The 23,897-nt window shown below is 47.9% G+C and overlaps 1 protein-coding gene across 1 annotated transcript in view; it reads left to right on the top strand.

Moving 5' to 3' along the window:
* LMOD1 (leiomodin 1) overlaps nucleotides 1–23,504 on the top strand; it is a 49,983-nt gene extending 26,479 nt beyond the window's left edge. The window contains exons 2-3 of the mRNA XM_073320107.1: nucleotides 19,863–21,395; nucleotides 22,509–23,504. Coding sequence (XP_073176208.1) covers nucleotides 19,863–21,395; nucleotides 22,509–22,535 — 1,560 coding nt within the window. The 3' untranslated portion in view covers nucleotides 22,536–23,504. The remainder of the gene's footprint in view (nucleotides 1–19,862; nucleotides 21,396–22,508) is intronic.
* The last annotated feature ends 393 nt before the right edge of the window (nucleotides 23,505–23,897 follow it).

Raw genomic sequence — 23,897 nt, forward strand, 5'->3', positions numbered from 1 at the left:
CCCTGAAGAGACCACTTCTAGGCACAGAGGGGAATTTCTGTCTCCACGATCCAGTCACTCTTTGATTCCTGTGCTGAGATGGCTAAGTAGGGTGCCATTTGGTGAAGGCTGTGTGATGTGAACATCCAGGTTATCATAGAATCATAGAATCATAGAATATCAGGGTTGGAAGGGACCCCAGAAGGTCATCTAGTCCAACCCCCTGCTCGAAGCAGGACCAATTCCCAGTTAAATCATCCCAGCCAGGGCTTTGTCAAGCCTGACCTTAAAAACCTCTAAGGAAGGAGATTCTACCACCTCCCTAGGTAACGCATTCCAGTGTTTCACCACCCTCTTAGTGAAAAAGTTTTTCCTAATATCCAATCTAAACTCCTCCACTGCAACTTGAGACCATTACTCCTCGTTCTGTCATCTGCTACCATTGAGAACAGTCTAGAGCCATCCTCTTTGGAACCCCCTTTCAGGTACTTGAAAGCAGCTATCAAATCCCCCCTCATTCTTCTCTTCTGCAGGCTAAACAATCCCAGCTCCCTCAGCCTCTCCTCATAAGTCATGTGTTCCAGACCCCTAATCATTTTTGTTGCCCTTCGCTGGACTCTCTCCAATTTATCCACATCCTTCTTGTAGTGTGGGGCCCAAAACTGGACACACTACTCCAGATGAGGCCCCATATCATCCACATCATTACTGGTGTTCTTTAGCTAGCCATTCTCCACCCCTAGCAATTTGTAAATTGAGATGACCCCTTTTTCTCTGGGAATTCTTGTGGGACAGGTCTCTGGGCTGTTACAGACAAGCTCAGACTAGATGTCACAATGGCCCCGTCTTACCTTGGAACCTAGGAAGCTATGAAAATGCCACAGCACCTTTGTGACACTTTGGTATTCAGCCCAGACCAGTAAGGGGCTGCTGTGGCTCATAGCCCTGACATCACCAGCTGGCAGACAAGCAAGCAGCCACACCATGGCTTTCACCGCCCAGTTACCTTTTGCAGTGACCCCAACACCCTTCCAGTTCTGCATTTCCCCAGAGTCAGCTGCAGATGTGACAATCTGCTGGGAGTCCCAGAACTGTGAGTGACAGCACTACCCCTCTCAACCTCGCAAAGGAGAGTGTTACTGCTGCTTAGCTGTGTGACAGCTCCCTGACATCCCAGCGTGTTTGCCTGACCAGCAAACTCTTCAGGGCTCTGCCAGTCCAAGCTTTGCTTGACAGTCAACAGACAGCGATCCCCAGCTCCCGAGTTCCCCAGAGACGTCTCCCTACAGTGTCCAGCCCTCGCCTGTAGCACTCCGAGGAGTTATTCATTTCATTGCTCCAGTAAAGAGACAATACACTGCAGCACATTAAGTGAACTGGGGCTTGACAAACACTCTGATTTCAATCATAGCCTGAACTGGCTTATAGTAAAAGTAAAACAAGTTTATTTAACAAAAAGATTAAATGATACCAAGAGTAAGGAATAAAGTTAGAAAGGGCAACAATCAAAAGTAAAAATCCGCTTCTAAGACTAAAATGTAATTTCAGCAACTTAGTCTTTGCCTAAGCAGGTTTCTCACCTAAAGTCGGTTCCTAGTGCCTTCAACCCCCTTGACTGAAGGTTCCTCAACATTCTGTGATTTCGGTATCTCTGGCCCCTGGAACCCTCCTAGTGATGGATTCCTGAATGGCTTCTCGCAAAGCTCATTGACCCTGTTCCAAGAGGCAGGAGGACCTCCTGCTGTTCTTCCCTTCCTGTGGGCTTCCCATGCCCCTGCTGATTCATATGTAAATAGGGTTTCCATTGTGTTCGTTCCATGATGCTTAATTGACACTGGAGATAGGTCGATAGCTGTCTTCCCTCCTGTCTGTTTCTCCCTGCGTTTGGTCACAGACTGTAACACATGATATCTGTGAGTATCCATAATTCCTCCTATAGTCTTAAAACAGACATTTCACAATGATATCATTCCCCAGTGTGTCTCAGGCTTTCCGAAAAGACCTCACTCAGTACACTTTTATCATACAGATATATTGTATACAATCAGGTGTTTCACTTGCTTATCACTTGAGGGTCAGATCCCTTGCCTTCATAGTCCAGTAAACCTGGAAATGGATTCTTTGAAAAGTCAGCCCAGACCAAACGTCTCTCTCCTGTTGGGGTGTGGATGCCATGGTGTCTTCCCAAAGCACATTGACCCTGTTTCAAGAGGCAGGAAGGCTCCCTGGGGGAGTGCAGTCTCCATCCCCCATTGAGATTGTTAAGTATTCCTCTTTCCCCACTCACTCTCCTGATGGCTTTGTTCACCTTGCATGTAAAGGTGCCTTCTTTGTCTTTGATCACACCCTGTACACATTTAGGCAGGTTGAAACACATTCCTGTGTCTGCAACAGGCATGGCTTAGGCATTGCTTGCCAAATGCATTTTAAGAACATAATTCTAGTCCATATTTATAACTCTTTTTCCTCCCTCCGATATGTGCACCAGGCAATGGTTTTTGGGACTAGTGTGTTACCAGTTTGTATGTGATATCGTATGTGACACCTTTTAGATACAGATCATGACAACCATCTGTTAGGTGTGGTGAGTGTGCCTGACAAGAGTTGCTGACACACAGTAGTGAACCACCAGTGGGCCTCTGGGTCGCAACCTTCCTATGTAACATCTGCATTTTAATTGAGTTCTACACAAAGGGCCTGCCTACACTACAGCCCTAAGTCGACCTACGTTAGGTCAACTTACAGCCACTGCAGTAATGACTGCAATGGCTGATGTTCACACTACCCTCCTTCTGTCGGCAGTGCGCGTGCTCACCAAGAGTGCTTCCACCAACTGCTGGCTCTCAGCTCCGCACAGCTCCCCGCCGGAGCCCAGATCCCTCCCTGGGCTCTCAGCTCCCTGCTCCCAGCTGAGAGCAGAGGGGCAGCGACTTAGGCTTCTCAGGTCCCTGAATAGGGAGCCTCCAGGCAGCAGTCAGGGTGGGATTGGGGAGCTGGGGGCAGCCAGACTCTTGCTGCCTGGCTTTCTTGTCAATTTCACAGTTCTAGCATGGAGACCTGAAATTGACAAGACAGCCATAAGCCTATGTAAGTAATGTAGTGTCTACACAGACAATGTGTCACTCTAACTACACTGTCGTAAGCCCTATGCCTCTCGTGGAGGTGGAGTTATGTCGCTGTAGTAGGGCATTTACATTGGTGGGACAGGACTGTGGTGTGTATGCTGACATAATTAGGTCAACAAAAGCTGTTTTTTGTCGACCTAACTGTGTAGTGCAGACCAGGCCTAATGCCCAGATCCTCAAAGATATACTGCCATTAATTTCAGTGAGTGTTAGGCACCAAAATAGCTTTTGAGAATTCTACTAGCTGACCCACCCCAGGACTCAGGAAGGAGCAATGTGGTCTTTAGCCCTTAGTTCTTTTCTTAAAAATATTAACACAATGTGCTGCACTTCACCTTCACACCAAACTTCTGCTAAATGCCACAGACCAACAGGTGAATCTCCAGAGTCAAATGATGTCTGTTTAATAACCCTACAAATGTCTGTCTCTGACAAACAAACTTTGCAGTAGAAGACTGGCAGTTTGTACTGGGGAGGAATCACTAGTTTGTAATGCTCAGATTCCAGACAAGTTCTCAGTCTCCTTTTCCTTTTAAGGAAACATCTGAGTGGGTTTGGGAGTGCAGTCACCAGCAAGCAATAGCAATGCTCATTTTAGTCTATTTAGAGGAAACTAGCAGTCATTTCAGTTCATCAAAACACCAGTGATTAATCAGCCAAGCACCCGGCTGGTTTTGTTAAGACTTCTTTTTAAAGGCCTGACAGTGGGTATGAAAACACTACCCTAATTAGGGTGACCAGATGTCCCGATTTTATAGGGTCAGTCCCAATTTTGGGGGCTTTTTCTTATATAGGCACCTTTTACCCCCCACCCCATCCCGATTTTTTACACTTGTTATCTGTTCACCTTAACCCTAATAATTGTGCTCCAGGATGACTAGGGAAACACACTCAGATGGGAGATTTGCACTGTCATTCATTTTTAGACCTATTAGAAGTAAATGTGTCAGAGCACTATGGAAAAGCCTAAACAGATGTGGTGTGAACAGGGCAGCAGAGATGGAGCAGATTGGCAGGGTGCAACGGAGGGGGAGGGGCATACATTGTGTGGAGAACTGTACCTTTAAGAGGCTCTAGCATTCTGTGCAGACACTCATGTTCCACAAGGCTGATCGTTGAGAACTCAGTGACTGAATGAAACAGAGTATGTCAGACTCTTTGGCTTGGCATGAGCACTGACCACCTTGCGTAGCAGCAGGGAGGGCTGCAAGGCAAGGGACGAAGGGTCTTGTGGCTAAGGCAGTGGCCTAGGCTGCAGCGGCCAGGCAGGGTCATTATAATAAATTAGTCCGATGGCCTGAGAATCCCCCCAGTGATCTCTGCTGTGTCAAGCCCCTCACTTCTGGATGAGCTAGTCCAGTGGTTTTCAACCTTTTTTCATTTGTGTACCCCTAAAACATTTGGAACAGAGATGCAGACCCCTTTGGAAATCTCAGACATAATCTGTGGACCCCCGGGGTCTGCGGAGCACAGGTTGAAAACCACTGAGCTAGAGGATAGATTTTTGAAGAAGATACATCGGCCCTGATATAAAACTGTAAGTGAGAGAGCATCCAGCACAGCCCTTGGGAGTTGTTACAATGGGTAATTACACTTACTGTTAAAAACTTGCACCTTATTTCTAATTTGAATTTGTCTAGCCTCAACTTACCTTGTTACACCGTTATCTGCTAGACTGAAGATCCCTAGACTGTCAGAAATCTTTTCTCCACTAGGTACCGGATGGTCTGTGAGCAAGTCATCCCTTGACCTTGTTAAATTAAATAGATTGAGTTTGTTTATTCTCTCACTGTAAGGTCTGTTTTCTAGACCTGGAATAATTTTTGGAGTTAAATGGCTTTTTTAAAAGTTTGGGCACAAGGACTAGACACAGCCTTTAGTAAGGATCTTGCTAGTGCAGTATTCAGTAGTGATAACACCACCTTGACTTCTGCTTGGATTGTAGTTGCTTCCTTAGCCATCTCACTGCAGTGGGGCCAGGAGCCCCCACTGCGATGCTGTGGCCACAGGGGTAATGAGGAACCTCAAGTAGGTTAGAGGGTTGATTTCCCCTCTGTATTTGGCACTGGTGCCACCGCTGCTGGAATCCTGTGTCCTGTTCTGGTGCCCACAATTCAAGGAGGCTGTTGATAAATTGGAGAGGGGCCATGAGAATCATTAAAGAATTAGAAAACCTGCCTTCGAGTGATGGTGCAGGTCTACATTCAAAACACTGCATTGGAAAGCTGCACTGCTGTAGTGCATAAGTGAAGAAGCTCCTATGCGGACAGGAGAACTTCTCCATCAGCGTAGTTACTCAACCCCCTGAGAGGAGGCAGCTGTGTGGATGGGAGAAGCGCTCCTGCCGACATAGCGCTGTCAACGTGGGGGGTGAGGTCAGTGTAACTACGTTGCACAGGGGTGGATTTTTCACACCCTGGAGTGATGTGGTTATACCAATATAGGTCTGTATTGTAGGCCTGGCCAGAGATTCAAGGATCTATTTAGCTTAACACAAAGAAGGTTAAGGGGTGACTGTATCCACATCTCCTATTAGCATTCCTGCGAGCTGTGTATTTAGACCGCTATGTTTCCCTCCCAGAATGACTGACGGATATTTTAGCCACATCACAGACCTCAGTGTTCGCGGATTGTCAGACTACCATTACCAGTTTCCAGAGAGAAAGTTTTTTGCACTGGGCTCTTCTTGCTTCAGCCTGCCACATTGGCCTCTGAAACCTCCTTCTTCCCCTGTTCCCCAGCTCCCCTCAAGCTAATTACCCTCCCCCCTTGGGCAGCTGTGCTTGGCTTTGGACATTAGGGAAGAACAGTCCATTCAGAGAGCTCCGGAAGAAGTGATGTGAAAATCATTTTCAGAGCCATGACTCCAGTGATCTCAGCTTTGCAAGGACAGAGACTTCAGAGCCAGTTTATGCCTCTTGAAAATTGTCTTGCTCTCCCCAGGATGAATTCCTGAGGCTCTGTCATTGCCTGAGCAAAGAAACTCAAGACGATGCTTACTGGAGTCTTTGTGAAGATGAAACTTGTAGCAAACCCACAAACCCAACCCTGCAGTGGGCCCAGGAGTTAAACATGCCCACTGGTATCTGGAGAGATGGGAATGTGATGAAGAATAATGGCAATTAAGTGTTACTGTGCTGGAAGCGATAGGAACTGTTGCTTCTACTGCAGATTTGCTAAGCCTGGACCTGCCCCGTGTCCTATTTTGCTCTAAGGCTCTTCAGATTTGGGGGAGACCTATCTCCTATTCTTTCTTTGTGCCGCTCCTAGTGTAGGACATGTTCCATCTCCTTCTCTCCCATATCTTCCTTCACAGCCTCCCTTTCTCCAGGGAGTCCTCATTATTTGCTGCTTAGCCATATGGTGCCAGGCATCCTTGGGTCCCAGGTGTGTCCAGACCGTTGCTGTAAGATGCCCTGATTTGAACCTGAAGGAATTGGAGGGGCTCAAGAGTCTCCAGTGTGCCAAGCTGCACTGGCTGAGCTGAGAAAGAAAGAGCTTTCAGAGCAGCTGGCATGTGGAGTGAGCGGCTGGCACTTGCGTAAAGAGCTGAAAAGATCAGGGGAGACGGGATTCCTTCTACTTGAGGCAGGAGGGTGAGTGGAACTCCCAGAATACCAGCTGTTACCAGTACCCATCTTCTTGGGTCACAGCAGAGTGTGGGCGGCACACGTTCTTCCTGCCCCCCCCCGCCCATGTCCATGAATACTATTATTATTGATTCATATTTCAGTAGTGCCAAGGGCCCCTTGGAGGAGTGGGACCCATTGTGCAGGGCACAGACAAACTGGGACACTCCTTGCCCCAAGACACTCACAAGACAAGACAGGTGAACACAAAGAGACAGACAACCAATATGCAAATGGCTAACTCTGTCCAACCTGACCCATGAGATCAGAGTATCCTTGGTCATGTAATAGTACAGACTGGGTCATAAAAGTATCTTCCAGCATCATGCCCCATGTGGCTAGGTGGTATGGCTGTGTAGGGGCTCAGTGAGGGTGGGGCTGGGTGATATGACTGTGTAGGGGATCAGTGGGGGCAGGGCCAGGTGGTATGGCTGTGTGGGGGCTCAGGGGGGCTGGGGCGGGTGGCATGATGGCTGTATAGGGGCTCAGTGGGGGTGGGGCCGGGTGGTATGGCTGTGTGGGGGCTCAGGGGGGCTGGGGCGGGTGGCATGATGGCTGTGTAGGGGCTCAGTGGGGGTGGGAACGGGTGGCATGGCTGTGTAGGGGCTCAGTGGGGGTGGGGCCGGGGGGCATGGTGGCTGTGTAGGGGCTCAGTGGGGGTGGGGCCAGAGGGCATGATGGCTGTGTAGGGGCTCAGTGGGGGTGGGGCCAGGGGGCATGATTGCTGTGTAGGGGCTCAGTGGGGACGAGGACGGGTGGCATGATGGCTGTGTAGGGGCTCAGTGGGGGTGGGAATGGGTGGCATGGCTGTGTAGAGGCTCAGTGGGGACGGGGACGGGTGGCATGATGGCTGTGTAGGGGCTCAGTGGGGGTGGGGCATGGGGGCATGATGGATTTGTAGGGGGTTAGAGGTGGCTTAAGCCCACCAGGGAGAGTCCCACACCAAAGTGCAATGAGTGAGGGAGTTTCCACCCACTCAAATACTGTTGTAATAGGAACATAGTGCTGCCCTGGCTACGGCTTCCCTGGGACGACCGCATCTCTGAGACTGCACTGAGCTTGCGCTAATGCTCCCAGCTAGAGGAAGTCCCTGTGCTTGTGCACCTGCCATCCACAGGTGTGATGAGCCTGAGGCTTATTCCCCTTACGGAGCAGGACACAGGAACACCGCCTGAGCTGTGCAGCTGGGGATAGGCCAGGGCGCTGAGTGATGTCCTATTGTCTGGGGAATACTCGCAATAATGGGGACATGGGGTGGTAGCTAAAGCCAAGGAGGCAGGGTCTCTGCCGAGAGGGAGGGGCTGGAGGAGCAGTGGTTCATGGAGGGGTAGCTCATGACTGGGCGGCTGGGGGGGGTGAATGGGGTTGCTGTGCTGTGAAGAAGGGAAGGTGTTTCTTTGGCAAAGGGTGGCGTTGGAGATGGGCCGCTGTTGATAGAGCAGGAGAAGGGGGTTCCTGAAGCAAAAGAGAAGCATTTACTGATGATGGGGCTGGTACCAAGGGGAGCAAAGGGATCATATTACCATGCAAGTGCCCTTACTGGGGAGTTGGGACAGGGTCGGTGTACGATGGCTGCAGGAGAACTCCTGAGCCTGCTGCTGAGATCCCTGATTTGGAGACAAGAATGAGCCTCATTTGCTTCTGCTTGAAGCAAAGAAAGTGTCTGGCAGCAACCAACACAGATTAGCCATATTTGTTCCAGAGCTGGAGACGCCGCCACCTAGATCTCAGAAAGGGGCTCTCGCCTTCGTGAGAGGGGAAATGCCACCACCCAAGGTGAACTCAAGCTGCCTGCTCCCAGCAGCTGCATCCAGAATGAGAAGAAGGAGGAGCTGGACTGTGGGCTGGTGAGGCCCCGAAGCTGCCTCCCCAAGCAGCAAAGCATCTCCTCTCCCAGGTGGGTGGCTGCAGTGGCTAGTTTGCATTCCAGGTTGGAGCACATGGAATTGGCAGGAGGAGCAGCTGCAGGGCTGTTGTTCAGGCTGGTGTATGCCCTTCTGCTGCTTGCTTAGATCTGAGATGGGCAGCCAAGAAGTCTTGAAATGAAATAAACAGAACTCCCATCCCAAATGGCATCTGTTTATGCTACAAGTACAAACAGACTCCAAGGGCAGCTCCACACGCACTTCGAGCCAGGCCAGATTGTTCCACAGAAAAACGTCTGTCTTTGTGGAATTCATTTAACCCCAGGTTTGCGAACTGCACATTGCACAGCAGGGAAAGAGTTGGAATGGAACTGAATCTGAGCCAGAGCCAAAGATCTCTGTGGGCAGGGGCGTTCAGAGCTGGGGGTTGGCCCATAATACAGAAGGGGAACAGCATTGACTGCAAATTTCCACAGACGTCAATCATCTTTGGACTTGGCTTTTGTGCTGGCCCATTTCCAGGTTCTGGGCTTTGGTTGCAGTTCAGTGCCAGCAGCTCGCGAGTTCCCTGCAGCTGAGACCACTATTAGCAGGTTCCTACATCAGAGCAAAACAGAGCCCTGTTTCTTCTCCTTTCCCCTACGCCTCAAAGGGCCCGCGGTGATGGTGCTGCCTCTGCCAACACCTCCATGCCACTCTGTTCAGAAACAATCTGTGGTGTTGCCGAGTCCTCTGGGGCATGCTTTCCTGCCCTCCTGCAGCGCTGAGCCCTGCTGGCCAGAGCAGCAGGGGGACCCAGGTTAATTCATATAGTTAAAGCTCTGAGCCCAGCTGAGCACCTAGCGGGGGAGTGGGGTGGCTCCCTGTTAGCTATAGTGCAAGGCAATGTTCCCCTTTGCTTGTCTTCAGACAGAAAACCTTTCCCACTTCCCCAGTAGGCTCAGCCCACTCTGTTCCCTTCTGAACTCTTAGGGGAGGCAGAAACTCTCCCAGGATCAATGAGTGACACACAGATCTGATCCCCCCCCTCATAAGCTATGTAGTGCACAAAGTCAAAACCATACTAACTGCAGAGGATCCCAAGGAGCAGTCCCTCTGCACTTCACGAACCACAGACGTGTGCAATGGGGTTAAACTAACAGGCCTCAGACCCAGAATTCACGGGAGGATTTTAATTCACTCAAGAAACAAACAACCCAAGCCACCCCTCCAAATGTGCTCTCCAAGTGACAGATGCTGGGATGCTGTGCAAGCTCCGAGCAGTCTGGTCATGGGGTGGAACAGCTGCCCTGTATGTTTGCTTTGAGTGGACTGGCTGTGTTGTGTCTTTGTGAGGCACATAAAGAATAGGAGACAAATCCCAAGCCACAAGAAAATAAACACACCAGGAGAAGTTATTTGAGTCAAATGGAGATCCTCCAGGATGTAGAAATCTAACCCTCACAAAGCCAATGAAAAGGAGCCTAAACAACAGCGGAATATTTGTACAAAGAAATAGGGAGGTTAAGATGGGTTTTGAAGAGCACAAAAATATAAACACAAACTACAAGAAATTCTTTAAGTGTGTCAGAAGCAGGAAGCCTGCAAAAATACCAGTGTGTCTGCTGAATCACCAGGGTTTAAAAGGACTAGGAACAACTAAGGAAGATAAGGACATTGGTGAGAAGCAGCATGATTTCTTTGCATCAGTCTTCCCCATGGAGGAAGTTCGGGAGATTCCTACTACAAACACACTCTTTCCTGGTAATAAAGATGAGGTACTATCAGAGAATGAGGTGTCAGAAGAAGACAGGCTCAGAAAAAATAGATACATTCAAAAGCGATATGGCATCCTCAGGTTACAGCTCTACTTGAGCTACCCAGCTGGACATGTCCCAGACAGCTGCGGGGAGCCTCCTACTTAATCCGATGTTCCTTTAGCTTGCTGGGGCTGGACACTGTTAGGCCCTGTTCTAGGCATGCACTCCAGCATGGGAGCTTGGAGGGTAACTCGTGTTGTATTGAGATTTAGAAACATTTATAAAAGGTTCTGAAGGCAATCTGAGGAATTACAGACCAATAAGCCTTACATCTGTACCTGGTAAATTGGTTGAAATTATGATCAAACATAGAATAATAAAATTGTAAGATCATGCTACATATAAGATCTAAACAGCTCTGCATCTTTTCTGCTAAGGAAAACCATGTTTTGCTAATCTATTAGAAACTTGGAAATGGTCAGTAAAGTAGTGGATAAAGGAGAACTGGTTGACAATTTAAACTTTCAAAGGCCTTTGACAAGGTCCTACACAAAAGGCAACTAAAGAAGCTAGCTAGTCATGCAATGAAAGGCGAAGTATTGTCATGGATCAAAACAAAGAATAGAACTAACTGACCAATTTGCATTCTGACAAAAAATGAACAGTGAGGGCCTGACGTTCTGTACTAGGCCCTGTCTTGTTCGATATATTTATTAACGAGCTGGAAAGGGGCATGAGCAGTGAGGCAGCAAAATCTGAAGATGACACAGAATTCTTTAAGTTAATCAGGATCACAGAGAACTGTGAGGAACGTCAAAGAGACCTAACAAGCTTGCGGAATGGGCAACACAATGGCAAATGAATGTCAGTGTCCATAAATGCAAAGTAATGCCCACCATAGCGGAAAATGTGAAGTACTCATGCACCTTACAGGCTGCTACTCTCACTGTATCATGTCAGGAATAGGACCTGGATGTCATTGCAGAAGCTCAGTGAGACTTTGGCTCAACTTCCATCTGTCATGAAAGAAGCAAACACACTGTTCATAATGTCAGTGTAGAAATCAAAGGTGCTGCCTCATCTGGATACTGTGTGCAGCACTGATCCCTCCATCTCCAACAGGATAGTGCAGAAGCAGAGGCCATGGCAGCAAGAATGGTCAAGGGCCTGGAAAAATTCTCCTATGAAGAAAGATTGAAAAGTTTGCGATTGTTTCATAAGAAAGGCGATGGGGATAGGAAAAAATGATTAGCCTAGAGAAGGGAGATGGAGACCTTCTTTTGTCCTTTCTCATAACAGAAGAACAAGGGGACACAATTAAAATGAAAGGTGGGAAATTCAAAACTGATAATAGGAAATATATTTTCACACCATGTGTAATTAGACTGTGGAACTCACTGCCACATGAATTAGTAAAATCAAGAATTTATAGATTCATAGGTTCCAGGCCAGAAGGGACCATTGTGATAATCTAGTCTAATTTCTTGTATAATACAGGCCATAGAACTTCCACAAAATAATTCCTAGAACAGATATTTTAGAAAAATATCCAATCTTGATTTAAAAATTGCCAGTGATGGAGAATCCACCACAACATTTAGTAAATTGTTGTATTGGTCAATTACTTTCAGTGTTAAAAATGTATGTCCTATTTACCGTCTGAATGTGTCTAGCTTCAACTTCCAGCCATTGAATCATGCAGCTTTCTCTGCTAGACTGAAAAGCCCATTGCTAAATATTTGTTGCCGATGTAGCTACTTATAGACTGAAATCAAGTCACATCTTAACCTTCTTTTTGTTAAGTTATATAGACTGAGCTCCTTTTCTAATCTTTCAATAATTCCTGTGGCTCTTCAATTTATCAACATTCTTCTTGAATTATGGACACCTGAACTGGACACAGTATTCCAGCAGCAGTTAGCAAACACAGAGGTAAAATAATCTGTCTACTCCTACTGGAGATTCCCCTGTTTGAGCATTAGCCCTTTTGGCCACAGCATTGCACTGGGAGCTCATGTTCAGATGGATTATCCACCGGGACCCCCAATCTTTTTCAGAATCACTGCTTCCTGGGATAGAATCCCCCACCCTGTAAGTATGGCCTAAGTTCTTTATTCCTAGATGGATACATTTGCATTTAGCCTTATTAAAATGCAGTGTTTGCTTGCACGCAGTTTACCAAGTGATCCAAGATCACTATGAATCAGTGACCTGCCCTGTCCATTATTCACCACTCCTCCAATTTTTGTGTCATCTGCAAACTTTAGCAGTGATGATTTTATGTTTTCTTCCAGGTCATTGATAAATGTTTAAAAGGGCAAAGAACCAATCCCTGTGGGACCCCACTGGAAACACACCTGCTCAATGATGATTCCCCATTTACCGTTACATTTTGAGATCAATCTTTAGCCAGATTTTAATCCATTTAATGTGTGTCAGGTTAATTTGATATCATTCTAGTTTTGTAATCAAAATGTGGTACGATTCCAAATCAAACGCCTTACAGAAGTGTAAGTAAATTACATCAGCACTATTATTATCAACCAAACTTGTCATTTCCTCAAAACAAGATAGTTTGGCAGGATCTATTTCTATAAATCCATGTTGTTTGGCATTAATTATATTAGTTAGCTAGTACCCTCTGGCATTTGGGGCAGCGACGAAGCTCCTCCACTCCTGTCTGTTTCTGGCAAGTCTTTCAATGGTTCCCCAGCTGTGCCCCAGGATTTTTAGCTCCGCTTCCACAGCTCTTCACCAGGTTGTTTTTAAGCGGCCTCATTTTCGCTTGCCTTCAGGTGTCCATCTTATTGCCACTCTGGTGATGGAATCAGTTTCCATTCGAAGCACATGGCCAATCCATCGCCAGCACCTCCTGGCAACGGTGGTGCTCATATCTTCTTGGCTGCACTGTGTGAATAGATAATAGGTTTGAGATTGTTCTGGGCCAAAATATAGGGAGGATTTTTCTGAGGCAGGTTGTGTGGAATGAAGACAGTTTGGACTTGTCATACTTTCTCATTCCCCAGCATTCTGCACTATATAGTATAAATGCAGCTCTGATAAATCTTGAGTTTGGTTTTGGTGTTGTATTTTGATGATTTCCAGACTGTATTTAAGCTTCTGAAGGTGTTCCTGGCTTTACTGATTCTGTTCCAGATGTCCTGGCTTGTTCCGCCATCCTGGCTGATGGTGCTGCCCAAGTATGTGACTGTTTACTACATTAGTGAGAATGTGATCCTCTATCCATACTGGTGATGGTGAGGCAATATTAAGGGTCACAATATCTGTCTTATTACGGTTGATTTTCAGTCCGATTTGCTGGCTGAATGTATTGAGTCAGGTTGTTTTTTCTTGCATATGGTGTTGGTTATGTGTTAGGAGAGCAAGATGATCTGCAAAGTCCAGGTCTTCAAGGAATGAGAAGGGTGTCCATCTGATGCCTCTTGGCATGTCTTCTGTTGTACACCACATTACCCAGTCGATGGCAATGTTGAAGAGGATTGCAGACATGACACACCCCTGACGTACTCCTGTTTTGACTTCAAAACAGCTCACTTTGATCAATACTGCATATAAAGTTGGAATAGAAGCTTTTGATTATGTTGATTATATGGAGGGGGATTTCATATGCCTGCAGAATACGTCATAGGCTGGTCCTCTGAATGCTATGAAAAGTCTTCTCAAAGTCTATGAAGTTTACGTAGAGTTGCCATTGCCATTCCGAGCATTATTCTATTTTGTTTTGTAGAGTGAAGATCTGGTCTGTCCATCCACGCCCTTTCCAAAAACCGGCTTGCTCTTTTCTGAGAATGCTATCAACTGCCTCTGATATACACTGGACTATGAACTTACACAATACCTTGCTTGGCACAAATTAAAGTGTGATACCATGCCAGTTATTACAATCACTGAGAGCATCTTTCTATGGTATCTTCACTATAACCCCATTGTTCCACTCATCTGGCACTTTTTCCCTTTCCCAGACTGATGGGAATAGAGGGGCCAGGATAGATGCTGCTAACTCAGGATTTACATTGAACAATTCTGCATTCAAGTTGTCCTTGCCAGGAGCTTTCCAATTTTTTAAGGATTTGGTGGTGTGGATGATCTCTTCCTTAGTTGGAGTGTCTGAGTTGATATCAAGATCTTCTTCTGCCTTCAGCAATTCTTTGAAGTGCTCTGTCCAGCATATTTCTTGTTCTTTTTCTGTTGTCAGTGGATGGCCTTGTTTGTCCCTGTTACGTGTGTTTCTTGGTGTCTGCCATTTGCACTGATAAGTACCGTCTTTTTTTTTAGACAGTTCCTTGTTCACCACAAGTAGCTTCATCCTCTGCTTGTGCTGCCAGATTATCAGCATCATGTTGTTTGTCCGCTCTCACAAGGTGTTTGCCCTCTCGGTGTGCCTTGCTGTACTGCTTGTGGTATTTGTCCTTTAGCTTCTGGGATTTTGTGTCTAAAACTTTTTTCTTCAGAGCTCATCTGCTTTCTATGGCATTCCATATGCTGGGTGTAATCCACTCCTTCCTTTTCTTCTGCTTGTAGCCTAGACAGGCTTCACTGCCCTGTTTATAGATTTTTATTACTTTGTCCCACTTCTTGTTGATCCCCCCATCTGTGTTCCCCTCCTCTTCATCGTCTGCAAGTGCCTGAAACCTGTTCTTTAACTGCAGAACGAAGGTTTTCTGTATTTCAGGGACCTTTTGCTTGCTAACGTGATAACGTCTATGTCCCTTGTTTGGTGGACCCACACTTCTCAGTTTTAGCTTGATGGAGGCTGTCACAAGGTGATGGTCGCTGCCAACATCTGCTCCCCTTCTCACTTTCACATCTGTCAGTGAGCGTCGCCTTTTGCCATCATATGGTCAATCTGGTTCTTATCTCTGCCATTTGGAGAACACCATGTCATCTTGTGAATTTCACGATGTTGAAATAGGGTTCCACCGATGACTGGGTCGATCATATTGCAGAGATCAACAAGTTTCTCTCCGTTTTCATTCACGCTGCCACACCCATGTCTTCCCATTGTTCTGGCATTGTTTGTGTTGTCCTTACCAACCTTGGCATTCAGGTCTCCCATGATGATAGTTAGGTTGTGGCGTGGTACTCTCTCTAACTACACCTGTAGTCTAAGGTAGAATTTGTCCTTTGCTTCTTCATCACCGTCATTTGTTGGAGTATAGCTCTGGATCAGGGTGATATTATTGTTTTTCCCTTTCAGTTTGGCTCTCATAAATCTGCTGCTGATGGACTTCCATTCAAGCAGGGACCATTCCACTCCATTCTTCAAAAAGGTAGCAACATCCTCATGATGTTGTCCATCATCCCGTGCAGAATTCTCCCAAGGCTATTGTTAGTCTTCCTGATCCCATCCACCTGCTCACTGACACCCAGGATGTGTAAACTGTTGTGTCTCATCTCTGCTGTGACTTGAGCTAGCTTCCCTGTCTTGCACATTGCCTGTACGTTCAGAAAAAAAAGTTTGTTTTTTTTCTTGATGTTGAGCACTTCAGTCTTCATGCCAGTGGCTTCCATTAATTAATTATAGGTTTCAGAGTAGCAGTCGTGTTAGTCTGTATCAGCAAAAACAACAAAGAGTACTTGTGGCACCTTAGAGACTAACATTTGAGCATAAGCTTTCGTGGGCTACAGCCCACTTCATCAGATGCAAAGAATGGAACATACAGTAAGAAGATATTTATACATACAGAGCACATGAAAAGGTGGAAGTACCCATACCAACTGTAAGAGGCTAATTAATTAAGAAGAACTATTATCAGCAGGGGAAAAAATTTTTTTGAAGTGATAATCAAGATGGCCCATTTCGGACAGTTGACACGAAGGTGTGAGGATACTTAAAGTGGGGAAATAGATTCAATTAGTGTAATGACCGAGCCATTCCCAGTCTCTGTTCAAACCTAAGTTAATGGTATCTAGTTTGCATATTAATTCAAATTACTATATGTTCCATTCTATGCATCCAATGAAGTGGGCTGTAGCCCACGAAAACTCATGCTCAAATAAATTTCTTAGTCTCTAAGGTGCCACAAGTACTCCTGTTCTTTTTATTAATTAATTATATTACCCTCCTTTAAATATTTATTAATCGAGTCCCATTTCAGCCACTCCTTTATTTTGTCAATTTCTAACAAGTAGGAATTAGGATAAGACTGTCATGGGGGATGCATATTAATCCCACATCTGCTACTGGAGTTTTTTCTGCACCTTTCTCTGAAGCATCTGGTGCTGACCATTGTCCAAGACAGGGTACTGGGCGAGATGGAACCTGGGTCTGATCGCGTCTGGCAAGTCTTCTGTTCTTTTCATGAGCTACCAACACACTGCATGCATCATACAATGCCTGATTGGTGTGTTTGGATGTGTATTGTATACTGTGGGGACCCAGATTAATACAGAGAGTTATTAATCTACCTTTGAAAACCATGAATAGCAACAGAATTTAGAACTGTTTTGCATTAAGCAGCACTGACATTATAGTAAATAACAGAAACAGAATGCTACCCAGTTACTCTGTTATATTTGCTAGACAGTTACGGGAGTTTGTGACCAGGGTCCTAGTGGGGAGCCAGCTGTGGTCATTCAACTAGGGTGAACTGCAAAGAATGGGGCAGACAATCCCCATAAAGCTGGTGGATATTCCAATACCTAGATTTACCAAACCAGCATAAAACAGCTTCTTTATTACCTCACTGGAAACTCAGAAGTCCAAACAACACAGTTCCTTTAAAGTCAGGGCCATCCCTCGCTATTTTGGTGCCCTATGCAGCCTCCCCCCCCTCCCCCGGTGGGGGGCCTGTGTGGGGCCCAGATCTCCACGGGGGGGAGGGGGGGCCTGGCCCCAGGCCTCCGTGGAGGATGGGGGCTGGCCACTTCCTGCGGGAAGTGGAGTGACCCAGCCCCAGCCTGCTCCGCTCCCCTGGCTCCCAGCCACACCACTGGCAAGTGCTGGGGAGTGGTTCCCCCCTGCCCCCCATGTCTGGGAGCCAGGGGAGCAGAGCAGGCTGGGGACAGGTCGCTCCACTTACCGCTGCTGGTGAGTGCAGGGTCAGGCCTGGCTGCAATCTTCAGGGGAGTGGGGGCCAGGCTGGGGCAGGGAAGAGGCAGGGGCCTGGGGAAAAGCTGGAGCAGGGGCTGGAGCAGCACTCCAAATTTCCTGGTGCCCCAAATTTCCTGGTGCCCTATGCAGCTGCATGCTTTGCATATGGGTAAGGACGGGCCTGCTTAAAATGATCAATTCTGAAGCACTTAGAGGAAAGGAAAGTGATCAGGAACAATCAGCATGGATTCACCAAGGGCAAGTCGTGCCTGACTAATCTAATTGCCTTCTATGATGAGATAACTGGCTCTGTGGATGAGGGGAAAGCAGTGGACATGTTATTCCTCGACTTTAGCAAAGCTTTTGACTCGGTCTCCCACAGTATTCTTGCCCGCAAGTTAAGGAAGTATGGGCTGGATGAATGGACTATAAGGTGGATAGAAAGCTGGCTAGGTCGTCTGGCTAAACAGGTAGTGATCAATGGCTCCATGTCTAGTTGGCAGCCGGTATCAAGCGGAGTGCCACAACGGTCAGTCCTGGGGCCGGTTTTGTTCAATATCTTCATTTATGATCTGGAGGATGGTGTGGATTGCACCCTCAGCAAGTTTGCAGATGACTCTAAACTGGGAGGAGTGGTAGATACGCTGGAGGGCAGGGTTAGGATACAGAGGGCCCTAGACAAATTAGAGGATTGGGCCAAAAGAAATCTGACGAGGTTCAACAAGGACAAGTGCAGAGTCCTGCACTTAGGACGGAAGAACCCCATGCACCACTACAGACTAGGGACCGAATGGCTCGGCAGCAGTTCTGTAGAAAAGGACCGAGGGGTTACAGTGGACGAGAAGCTGGATATGAGTCAACAGTGTCCCCTTGTTGCCAAGAAGGCTAACGGCATTTTGGGCTGTATAAGTAGGGGCATTGCCAGCAGATTGAGGGACGTGATCATTCCCCTCTGTTTGACATTGGTGAGGCCTCGTCTGGAGTACTGGGTCCAGTTTTGGGCCCCACACTATAAGAAGGATGTGGAAAAGTTGGAAAGCATCCAGCGGAGGGCAACAAAAATGATTAGGGGACTGGAGCACATGACTTATAAGGAGAGACTGAGGGAACTGGGATTGTTTAGTCTGCAGAAGAGAAGAATGAGGGGGGATTTGATAGCTGCTTTCAACTACCTGAAAGGGGGTTCCAAAGAGGATGGATCTAGACTGTTCTCAGTGGTAGCAGATGACAGAACAAGGAGTAATGGTCTCAAGTTGCAGTTGCAGGTTTAGGTTGGATATTAGGAAAAACTTTTTCACTAGGAGGGTGGCGAAGCGCTGGAATGGGTTACCTAGGGAGGTGGTGGAATCTCCTTCCTTTGAGGTTTTTAAGATCAGGCTTGACAAAGCCCTGGCTGGGATGATTTAGTTGGGGATTGGCCCTGCTTTGAGCAGGGGGTTGGACTAGATGACCTCCTGAGGTCCCTTCCAACCCTGATATTCTACGAGTCTATGATTCTATGATCCAGCCTCAGGCCTCCATCCAGTTATCCATGTCAAATATGATGAAAATTTCTGTAAATCTTATTTCATCGTATAAAAGAAAAGGTTTTGCCAATCCCAAAGGATCTGACACATCACCTCCCAGGTTAATGAATGTTTCAGACCTTACCCAAGTACACGCTACAGCCAATTCTTATTAACTAAAATCTAAAGGTTTATTTATAAAAAGAAAGAAAGAAAGGTGAGAGTTAAAACTGGTTAAATGGAATCAATTACATACAGTAATGGCAAAGTTCTTGGCTCAGGCTTGTAGCAGTGATGGAATAAACTGCAGGTTCAAATCAAGTTTCAGGAGTACATCCACAGCTTGGATCGGTCATTCAGTCCATTGTTCAGAGCTTCAATTTGTAGCGAAGCTCCTCCAGAGGTAAGATGCAGGATTGAAGACCCAATGGAGGTGTTTCCAGGGCCTTTTATAGCTTTTGCCATGTGGAGGGCATCCCATTGTTCTTACTGTGGAAAATCACAGCAGCAAGATGGCGTTTGGAGTCACCTGGGCAAGTCCCATGTCCAGGCATGTCACCTAGTCACAGCAGGACATTCCATTCAGTGCAGAGGGCATCTCCCAGGGTCCATTGTCAGTTCAATGTTCTCTCGATGGGCCACTCCATTTGAATAGTCCCGCCAGGATGTGCTGACTAATTACTTGGTGGGTGTTCCCCCAGGAACAAACATTTGAAATCCAGGTATAGAGTCAATACTTATTACTTCATGCACAAAAATGATACATGCATACAGATAGAATAATCATAACCAGCAAATCATAACCTTTTCATAGACACCTCACTCGACAACCTTTGTACAATATTTGCTGCAAATATATAACAGTGGTCGCAACAATGATCTATATGGTTATATTTTAATCAGATAATGTCACAGAGTTGTATCTAATAGTTTGTTGTTTCTTCCTCTAATTTTCTTTCTCATTAGGAAGGGATGCCAGCAGAGAGGAAGAAAGACCCCAGGAATCTGGAAGGAAAGGGCAAGGAAGCTCGTTCCCAAGACCTTGTCAGGAAACGAGACTTTGATCTGGGAAAAGAACGTAACAAAGGAGAATGTGCTCAGAGAACAAGTTACAAAGAGAAAGAAGAACTAGAGAGTAAATGCAATGAGAAACCCAAAGGAGAAAAGGTCCCCAAGGACAAAGACAAGGTCATGGACAAAAAACTCATAGGAAAGGACAGAAAGGAAGAAGAGAAGAGTGCAGCACCAAAGAAAGAGCTAGGAAAGGACAGAAAGGAAGAAGAGAAGACTGCAGCACCAAAGAAAGAGCTAGGAAAGCACAGAAAGGAAGAAGAGAAGAGTGCAGCACCAAAGAAAGAGCTAGGAAAGGACAGAAAGGAAGAAGAGAAGACTGCAGCACCAAAGAAAGAGCTAGGAAGGAATAGAAAAGGAGAAGAAAAGAGAGAAAAGGAGAGTAAAGAAGAAGAAAGGTGTTCAGCTTTAAAGAAATACTCAAAGGTTGATGGTAAGGAGAAATCACTTACAGACTCCAAAGGAGTCACTGAGGAAAAGCCTCTTCTGTCACCAGAGACAGGGCCTAAACAGATCCCAGAAAACAGCCCCTCAAAACCTGTGGATAGCCCCCCAAGCCAGACCAAGGAAGAGGAAGAAGCAGCTTCCAGTATCTTTGATGAGCCCTTAGAAAGAGTGAAGAATAATGACCCAGAGATGATGGAAGTCAATGTCAATAACTCCGACTGCATCACCAGTGAAATCCTGGTGCGCTTCACAGAGGCCTTGGAATTTAACACCGTGGTCAAAGTGTTTTCACTGGCCAATACCCATGCTGATGACCATGTGGCATTTGCCATCGCCATTATGTTGAAGTCAAACAAGACACTAACTAGCATCAATCTGGACTCTAACCACATCACGGGTAAAGGGATCCTGGCCATCTTCCGTGCACTGCTGCAGAACAACACCCTGACAGAGCTGCGTTTCCATAACCAGAGACACATCTGCGGGGGGAAGACGGAGATGGAGATAGCCAAGCTGCTGAAGGAGAACACCACCCTCCTGAAGCTGGGCTATCATTTTGAACTGGCAGGTCCCCGCATGACAGTCACAAACCTGCTGAGTAGGAACATGGACAAGCAGAGGCAGAAACGCCTGCAGGAGCAGAAGCAGGTTCAGGAACGTAGCGAGAAGAAGGATCTGCTAGAGGTGCCAAAGGCAGGCGGCTTGCTAAAGAGGTCGCCCAAGCCTTCACCACAGTCATCCCCAAAATCTTCCCCGTGGTCTTCCCCTAAAAGTTCTCCTAAGAAGGGTGGGCCTCCGGCTGCACCCCCCCCACCCCCACCTCCACTAGCCCCACCCCTGATCAATGAAAATATAAGGAATTCTCTCTCTCCAGCCACCCAGCGGAAGATGGTGGAGAAGGCACTTCCTGCTCAGGAGAAGAACTCAAGGGACCAGCTGTTGGCGGCCATTCGATCCAGCAATGTCAAACAGCTAAAGAAGGCAAGTGAGGGGCCGAGGAGCTGGGATCTCCACAGAACATTACCAGGTTCATTGGGTGACCCAAGATTTCAGGTCTAGCTTTAGATTCCTTCCCTCCCATCCCTCCCCACCCCCACCCCAGTGTTTGAGTCCAAGCACATTTGGACACCGCGTTCATGTCACCCAAGTACTGAATATGGGAGGCTTAACCTGCTTTGGAGAGTCTCCGTGTGCCAGCCAATCGGAACCAGCCTCTGGGACGGAATTCTGGCACGTTAGTCAGTTCCCGAGATCCTCTCGCCATTTGCCTCGGCAAAGCCCAGTAACCCCAAAGCAACTGGCTGAAGGCTCCAGAGCAGTTTGGCTATATTCTTTCCAGCAGCCAAATTAAGTCAATGGCCAGTTGCTGGGGGACTTGGCTTCAGATGAGCTCAAGAGCCTGAAACCTCCAATGAGTCACCGTCCGACAGTGGGTGAGCCCAGATTCCCCAGGCCCACGGGCATTGAGTCTCTGGGGCGTCTCCACACTCTGAGCTTGAGGATTTTCTCCAACTTCTCCCTCAATAACCCAGCCACAGATAACTGGGCATGTGCTCAGTGTAGTACCCAGAGGCATGTGCCATGGGACCCAGCTGAGGCCTCCCAGGTGTTAGTGGGGTGAACATCTGTCTTTTTTGCCATCTCAGCCCAGTGCTGTTGTCTGAGCTCAGATGGTACACCACAGGCTCTGGCTGGCTCAGTGTGAGGACAGAGATCTCTTGCTAGTGTCAAGTGTAAAGGCTGGTGACTCAGGTGAATGGTAATGGGGTGCCCTGTCTCTCAGTAAAGGCTTGGGGAATTGCAGGACCCACCTGAGTTGCCCATATTGCAGCTGGTTTTCTGGCATCAGCGAGAGGCACAGACTGAATGGCCCATGGAGACCGAACTCCCCTCGACCCTCTCGAGCTGGGACAGGGGACAGAGGCCTGAGCTGCTGCTGCTGCCTGCCCACTGGAGAGAGAGTCACTCCTCATGGCTACTTATGCAACACCTGGCTCACTCAATTCATTTAAAAATAAACAAGCCCAACCTGTTCCAGTAACCCCCTGGTTCCAGTCCTGTGCCGAAGGGTAACCGACCCTTTTATCTTGGCAGGTGGAGGTCCCAAAATTATTGCAATAGGATATGGAAGCTGGATCTCCCGCATGGATGAGACCTGTGGCAGAAAATAGGATGTTTGCCTTTCTCATGACTGTTTACATGACCAGTCCTTGGGGACTCTGCAGTGTCCACCTGCCTGCCCCAGAGCTGGAGGAGCAGTGTTCTCTGTGGGGTCCAACTAAGGGGGGCAGCCCTGAGAAGGGCCCTGGGGTCATTGGATGCAGCGTGTGCGGCAGACCTGGTATTCATTTTTACATTCTTTAAAATCTTAAAGCTCTTTCTTTTAGCCAGCACCAGCGTGCGACATGCCAGTGCAAGAAGGGGGCAGGGTTGCAGGAATGGGGGGAGGGTGTTTGTTCCTATTTCTGCTGACAGAGTTTGGAGCATGAGGTAGTTACCAAGTGCAGCAGATGCAGGATGGATGTCCCTGAATGTCTGGGTCCTCATCTCCAGAACTGCGTGGCTCTGCCAATACGGAACAGCACACAGACAGCGACCTGAACCCCAAAAAGCCTTGCTTTGCTCTCGGCTTGGAGTCTGTCGGGGAGAACTGGCAGCGGGACATTGTCTGGAGTGACACAGAGCCAAACTCAGGAGAATGCTTGGGGCAGAAACGAATTGCCACCTCTCTGCAGGTTCAGGATCTCCGGTGCCCTGAAAAGGAAAAGGGAGCGTACAGTGCACGGGGAGAGATGCTGACTGCCACAGACAGTTAGTATTGGCTGAATGTGTTGGGGGGCTGGGGAGATGCACCTGATGCTGATATTTTGTGCAAAGAAATAACTGAAGTTTGCAGAGGGCTGGCCCAGGGATGTCACCTCCCCCCAGCATCGTCAGGGCTCAGAGCAGCCAGTGTCTAGTGCCATGCTTTCCACGACGGATCGCCGGTCACTGTGCTTCTGCCCTTGGTGCTGGGGCTGTGCGGGTGGAGCAGAAGCAGGGGAGTCTGCGCCACTAGAGCGAGGGGGGGTCTTCCCCAGTGGCTCGGGGCAGGTCTGTGTCAGAGGAGGGGGGGTTTGCACCTGAGGAGCGGGGGAGGGTCTGTGTCAGAGGAGGGGGGGGTTGCACCTGAGGAGCGGGGGAGGGTCTGTGTCAGAGGAGGGGGGTTGCACCTGAGAAGCGGGGGAGGGTCTGTGTCGGGGGGGGGTTGCACCTGAGGAGCGGGGGAGGGTCTGTGTCAGAGTGGGGGGGTTGCACCTGAGGAGCGGGGGAGGGTCTGTGTCAGAGGGGGGGTTGCACCTGAGGAGCGGGGGAGGGTCTGTGTCAGAGGAGGGGGGGTTGCACCTGAGGAGCAGGGGAGGGTCTGTGTCAGAGGGGGGGTTGCACCTGAGGAGCGGGGGAGGGTCTGTGTCAGAGGGGGGGTTGCACCTGAGGAGCGGGGGA

The sequence above is a fragment of the Lepidochelys kempii genome, chromosome 21, assembly GCF_965140265.1.
Source record: "Lepidochelys kempii isolate rLepKem1 chromosome 21, rLepKem1.hap2, whole genome shotgun sequence".
In the NCBI taxonomy this organism is placed as follows: Eukaryota; Metazoa; Chordata; order Testudines; family Cheloniidae; genus Lepidochelys; species Lepidochelys kempii.